Source organism: Nicotiana tomentosiformis, chromosome 6 (genome assembly GCF_000390325.3).
Source record: "Nicotiana tomentosiformis chromosome 6, ASM39032v3, whole genome shotgun sequence".
Lineage (NCBI taxonomy): Eukaryota > Viridiplantae > Streptophyta > Magnoliopsida > Solanales > Solanaceae > Nicotiana > Nicotiana tomentosiformis.
The window spans coordinates 145,192,567-145,199,320 of record NC_090817.1 but is presented as its reverse complement, the minus strand read 5'-3'; the positions used below and the strand labels follow the sequence as shown (position 1 = coordinate 145,199,320).

The 6,754-nt window shown below is 33.2% G+C and overlaps 1 protein-coding gene across 1 annotated transcript; it reads left to right on the top strand.

Annotated features, from left to right (window-relative positions):
- Positions 1–1,966: 1,966 nt before the first annotated feature.
- LOC104086522 (GDSL esterase/lipase At4g28780-like) lies at positions 1,967–6,120 on the top strand. The gene is made up of 5 exons (XM_009590797.4): positions 1,967–2,275; positions 2,841–2,968; positions 3,568–3,810; positions 4,977–5,229; positions 5,713–6,120. Exons 1-5 carry the CDS (start codon positions 2,038–2,040, stop codon positions 5,940–5,942), a joined length of 1,092 nt encoding a protein of 363 aa, XP_009589092.1. The 5' UTR covers positions 1,967–2,037; the 3' UTR covers positions 5,943–6,120.
- Positions 6,121–6,754: the final 634 nt, after the last annotated feature.

Genomic DNA, 6,754 nt, shown 5'->3' with positions numbered 1-6,754 from the left:
GTAAGGGTAAGGTCTGCGTACACACTACCTTCCCCAAATCCCACAGTGTGGGATAATACTGAGTATGTTGTTGTTGTTGAAATATTAACTATTGTAGCTTAGATTAATTTTATGTAGTCTTCATATATAAAAGTTTTACTTATAAAACTTAGAAAAGTTTTATGGCAAAATTCACAACTGAAAATTAAATAGCTTAATTCGTACTCGGAACACTACAAAATGGAACAAAGTGTGTATTGTTGTTTGGACAATATTTGATTGGAGTTGAAAAAAAAAGAGTATTTAAAATAATCTTACCTCTTCTAGATTGTGTGTGGCCAGCCTCAACTGCTAAAAAGCGACAGGTTGAAAATCCAACTAAACTGTCGCAATCAACTGTTTCTGAAGTGTCCCCCTACTGCACTAAACCTTGGTATTTGAAGCTTGTATTTGAAGCTAACGAGTTCTGTATTTGTGCAAAATTTACAATTCGTTTTAGTTACGTACTTGGGACCGTTTGGTCATAGATTTTGTCAAAATAAACTTGAGTTTTATTTGACAAACACATATTTGGTCATAGATTTTGCCTATATTTTGGCAAAATTCTAAATCCCAAAACCAGCTCAATAGCTGTTTTTGGGCCAAATCCCTAATAATACACATGTTTTTCCAAAATAAATTTGGAAAATATGTTTTGAAAACGTATGTCCAAATACATTTTCATCTTCAAGCCAAACTTCACCAAAAACAGATTTTTCATAATAAATGTGTGAATTTATGGCCAAACGCTAGCTTGGTTTGTAATTAAATTTTGTACAAATTTAGAATTTTTTTGACTATAAATACAAGATCTAACCAAAAGATATTGAATTTGTCCGAATCGGTAAGTAATACGGTAGCTTCACTCCGGGCCCTAAGGTCTCATCATCTCTGTCTTTACTGGGCTGTCAGCAGCTGTCTTGCAGTAGCTCTGTGCGATAGAAATGTGTAACTAGAGAACTGACATAAGACATTTATAAATTAGAACCTGAATTATGCGATACTAATAGCGTTCACTTCCTCGCTATTTCAATTGTGGGATCATAAGACTAATAAGAAACTTAAGAAAGATTGGATCCAGCTTGAAAATGGATCAACATTCATCTGAATTCACCATGGAATTTAAAGTGCTGAAATTTGCAGTATAGTCACTAAACAGGACTAAGAGCAACCCCGTTAAGTTTCGACACTTCATCAAAGTCGGTCAAAGTGAATTGTTTTTCTTGAGTCGATGGTTTATTGAAAACAATCTCTCTATTTCTGTAAGTATGGGTAAGATCTATGTAAATATTACCCTCCCCAAACTCCATTACACTCCCTAAACCCCACGTCATGATATACTGAGTATATTGTTGTTATTGTTGTTGTATGCAAGTCGGTCAAACTTAAGATCATCAGCTGAAATAAAAACAAAAAAGGAAATTTGTACATACGACCTAGAGCAAATTTTGAGCCACTTTAGCCATAACATTATGTATTTCATTTATATAGAGGGAATTTAACAATTTATACATATCTAAAAAATTATTTTACTGGCATAGTAATTTTTCTGCGTTGAAACCCTTCCATAGACATAGCTTCGCCCCTGAACTGAGTGCTACTCTTTAAGTTTTTGCTTAAGGCTTAACCAAATTCTCTAGTCGCTGCATGCACAATTTTTTTGCACAATTAGTTACTTGCAAGTCGAGTCGAAAGACACGAGTTCGTTGAACCTGGTATATGTTGGTGTTGCATGGCTTAACTTGAAGCACGTATATATAATATAACATCCGAAAGAATTCCTTTATTTGCAAATTTGTTAATCTTGTTCTTTTGCTAGGTTGGCCCCCATTTTTACTCACTTTCATGTTTTTGGGAGGCCGCCCATTTAATACCTTTCAACTAACCAACAATACCAATCTAAAGTCCCCTCTAGTAGTATAAATAAATGCCTCAATCGCTTTATCATTTATTCTAAAGCAACTAGCAAAAAAATAGTATACTATATACCTTTCTAGCTAGTTATAATATTAGTTCAAAATGCCTAGTCCAATTTTTGCTACTATTTTCCTAGTAGTGCTAATTGGAACTTTTGTAACTTGTACTAAGGGTGCTCCTCGTGCTTTCTTTGTGTTTGGTGATTCACTTGTTGACAATGGCAACAACAATTATCTAATAACTTCTGCAAGGGCTGATTCTCCACCTTATGGCATTGATTATCCTACTCATCGTCCTACTGGCCGTTTTTCCAATGGCTTCAATATACCTGATCTTATAAGTAAGATTCCTATCTCTTTTTTCTATATTATTGTACGAGAGGCGGATTTAGGACATGTTCAACTAACCCCTCGGAATGGTATGTCGGGCCTTCCTCAAGCAATCTCCCTATCGAGCCTAAATGAAAGGCTTTTATCATAGGCTAGCATAGTAGACAATAACGCGAAATCTAGGGAGGTGAGGGGGAATGAATGCCAAATCTGAAGCAAACCACCTATATACTATATACTATGTCACCATTGTCTCTTTTAAGTGCTCTTGCCTTTTTATTACTAGCTAGGGTCTATATTTGAAACATTTGATCCTATATTTGGGGAAAGTGAAACACAAAAAATGATCATATATTTTTAATGTTTTTAAAAAAAAATAAAAATGGGAATAATGCTAACTTAATGCAGTCATGTAGTAGCTAAATCAACAAAGCCTATATATAAATTAGGCTCAATTATTCTGAATCCACTGACTCTATATATAGCCTCTGCATTGAACTGGGTTATAAGGAATTTAAAAACGTTATTTGCGCAAATGGACCATATTTATTGTTAACGAAAAAAGTGTATGGACAGGCCAAGAGCTTGGTGCTGAACCAACATTGCCATACTTGGACCCTGAGCTAACTGGAGATAAGTTGCTCGTTGGAGCAAATTTTGCTTCTGCTGGAATTGGAATTCTTAACGATACTGGAGTTCAGTTTGTAAGTCCTAATCTTCTTTGAGTCGACATTATTGCAAGGCAAAATTATGGCAAAAGAAAATATTTTATACAATATGTTATGTCTATTTTCTAAGGAAAGTTAGGCATTTATAATAAATGCGGTGGCAATCCTTGATATTCCCTCCGTCCCATTTTATGTGATACTAGACACAAGATTTAAGAAGATTTTTTTTCTAAAATGTTTTTGCAAGCCATTGCTTCCAAAATATAGAAAGATATCATTCTTTTTGGGACATGCTGAAAAGGGAACTGCATCACATAAATTAGGACGCGTGAAATAGTTTATTTTGAATTTATCGCTTAAAAAGTAATTATAAGTATATTTCTACGATGTAACTTGATAAAAATGACAATCTGCTATAATAGGTTAAACTACACTAATAATGAAAAAAACTTTACCCTATCCATGTATATGACTTAAATATATTTATTTTTGTTCATTATCTCTTTTGAAAACAAACCATGCAACTTAAAAGGAGCAATGCACTTTCTTGTCAAGTTAATTTTTGTACATACTCGTTGATTGGAGTGATTAATTAATGAATTAATTTGGTTTTGCTTAAATTTTGTTTGTGGTAGGCCAACATAATAAGAATTTCGCAGCAACTACAAAACTTCGAACAATACCAGGCGCGAGTGAGTGCTCTTTTAGGAGAAGAACAGACACAGATGCTAGTAAACAAAGCACTTGTTCTCATTACTTTGGGAGGCAATGACTATGTCAACAACTATTTTTTCACACCAGTTTCAGCCAGAAGACTTCAGTACAATCTTCAAGATTTCTCTGTTTATATTATCAGCGAGTATCGGAAGATCTTGATGGTAATAAACACATCTCACGTTATTTTCTGCTCGAATTATGTATACATATATAAATAAATAAAAATATTTGAACTCTATGCGCATAAAAAAGATCATACTAATTTTCAATCTATTGATTCTAAATATTAGATTTTCCTCTATGTGTAGTGGTAGTTGTCCAGAAGACAAAATGTAAGTGTCTATTAGTTGTTAGGAAAATGACATTCTCAGATCAAATTTAGTTGTTTTAACTGTTAATTAAAATTAAATTAATGTAGACTCACGCAAGATTTAAAGACTTGTCTGCTGATTAAGGAAACATATAGCGCTTCTAAAATATTTGTGTTTGGCTTATTAATTTGAGAAGCACTTTTAAGCAGCATTTAGTGTTTGACCAAGCTTTTAAAAAGTACTTTTGGAGACACTACTTTTGTCTGTTTCTCAAAAACTGCTTCTGCTTTTGCTCAAAAGTATTTTTTTCTTCTTTCAACAACTTGGCCAAATACCTCAAATTTGAAGAAAAGAAAAAAAAAATATTTTTTTGAAGAAAACAAAAAGTGTTTTTGGCCTTAAAAAAAAATTGGCCAAATGGGCTAAAAGATTCTATTGAATGAGTCAACAAAAGGACAGAAGAAAATAGCAAAAGGTGATTTTTCCTTATTATGATCCCATCAAACTCAGCCTAAACATTTGCCAACTGATGTCGGCATGTAGAGTTACAGAATTTTGTCAATTATAAAAATAATAAAAGCAGAAAACCACTTTTTATCACATTAACATTATTGATTATCGTTACCTAATATAAAGTCACTTGACATATTATAACAATAAAGTAACAAAATTATTTTCATCCGATTAAACTAACAAAATGTTATTCACGGTAACAATAAAGACTTTAAATATTATATACCTTCTGTATCAAGAAAACCGACCTATATATTAACAGTGGCGTAGCCACATGCATCAGAAAATTATACTGTTTAACTCGGTAAATTTTTTTTTTTTAAAAATAAAATATATATATTATATAATGACACCCCTTGACTTCTTGGTGAGTTTATTTTTTTATATTTTGACTCTCCTTAATAAAAATTTCTGGCTCAGCCATTGCATATCAAGGTACATAATATTACTGTTATAGTGATAAAGTTCAGTGATGTTACGTGAAAATATCGAACTGTTTGCAGAGGTTGTATGATTTGGGAGCAAGAAGAGTGTTGGTAACAGGATCAGGTCCATTAGGTTGTGTCCCATCTAGTCTAGCAAGCAGGAGCACAAATGGCGAATGTGCTGAGGAGCCTCAACGTGCTTCTGCTATTTTCAATCCTCTACTTGTCCAAATGATTCAAAGTCTCAATCAAGAACTTGGCTCTGATATTTTTGTTGCTGCTAACGCTGTGGATATGCAGAACGACTTCATTAGAGATCCCCAAGCCTTCGGTATGAATTCTTTTGTTTCTATATTTGAGGTTAACTTTGCGTACTAAGGGGTACGTCTATCGGAAAACAAGTTATCTTATGATTAGTTATTTCGGGATTAGTTATCATGTGATTAGTTATCCCAAGAATTCTTACACAATTAATGCATTTAAACATGTTGTATTAGTTTTACTGCCTTATTTTTTCAGGTTACTAACTTCACATATTTTGAATGGTTACATCATACATGTAGTTATATATTTTAGGTGGCTTGATAATGTAGGAACTCTTTACGATATTACTGTGAAGAAGTTACACTCTTTTTAATTTGAGCTTAACTTCTATAGCCTACTAAGACGAGTTAAATTGCACTATAGTGTAAGATTATTTACAGAAAATAAACCCTTTTAGGATTTACCTTCATATGAATGAAAACCATTTATAATCACCATTGTTTAGACTTAATGCACTAACCAGTAAACTTCATCTGTGCAAAATTCACAGGTTTTATTACATCAAAAGTGGCATGTTGTGGACAAGGGCCATATAATGGAGTTGGAATATGCACAGCTGCATCAAACTTATGTCCCAACAGAGATTTATATGCATTTTGGGATCCTTTCCATCCAACAGAACGTGCCAACAAAATCATAGTCCAAACAATTTTCACTGGTTCTGATAAGTACATGACACCTATGAACTTAAGCACAATTATGGCTATCGACTCTCTGTAGCACCTGTTACTGAATCCAATTATATATCTATCTTTTTCTGAGGTTGTCGATCCTAATTTCCAGATTCATGTTTTAACGTTGCTAGCTAGTTCGATGCTTCTTCTTGATTTTAATTTATTAATGTAATTTTGTTATATATTTATATATATGATGAGTTAAATAAGGCATTATTCTTGTACTTTCTTAGTTATTCGTAGTTTTCTTTTATTTCCTGTTATTTCTTTCGCTTTGGTTATTCTATTATCGTATTGTTGCTACTACTCATTGTTACTGCGTTTTTTTAGTCATTTCTTGAGTCAATGGTCTATCAGAAACAACATCTTTAACTTCATAAAATAGAGGTAAAGTCTGCGTACACTATCCTCCAATGATCCCACTTTGTGGGATTACACTATTTTTTTTTTTAATTTTTGATTATTGTTGTTGTTGTTGTTTTAAATAAGGGATATGGGATGTGTTTTTGTGACTAATATCTATAATTATTATGATCAAGCATATAAGCAGCTGCACTAGCTTTAGCTGCCGTAGGAGACATATATTTCTTGTACATTGTGCTTTTATCTTTGAGTCTACTCCTCTTTGCTTTATCGAAATAAACTAAACTCATAGCGAGGGACTTCGAGTTAGCGAAGCGTTGTAGCAGCGCCGAAGTCCTATGTGCTATATTACTGAGCCAAGGACGCTCCGGTTTATTAACCTAAAAAACAGAAGTAAACAGAGAGTAAAAAAGAGCAGAGCTTGATTGGGATACGAAGCATATTCTACCTGTGTCGATCTGGAATACAGTAAATTTAGACGATTATGTGACAACA

Bases quoted from the DNA above. Each gene is read 5' to 3' on its own strand.
- LOC104086522 (XM_009590797.4), top strand. From the start codon at position 2,038: ATGCCTAGTCCAATTTTTGCTACTATTTTCCTAGTAGTGCTAATTGGA. The intron at 2,969-3,567 runs GTAAGTCCTAAT...TGTTTGTGGTAG, and splicing joins ACGATACTGGAGTTCAGTTT to GCCAACATAATAAGAATTTC. The intron at 5,230-5,712 runs GTATGAATTCTT...CAAAATTCACAG, and splicing joins TAGAGATCCCCAAGCCTTCG to GTTTTATTACATCAAAAGTG.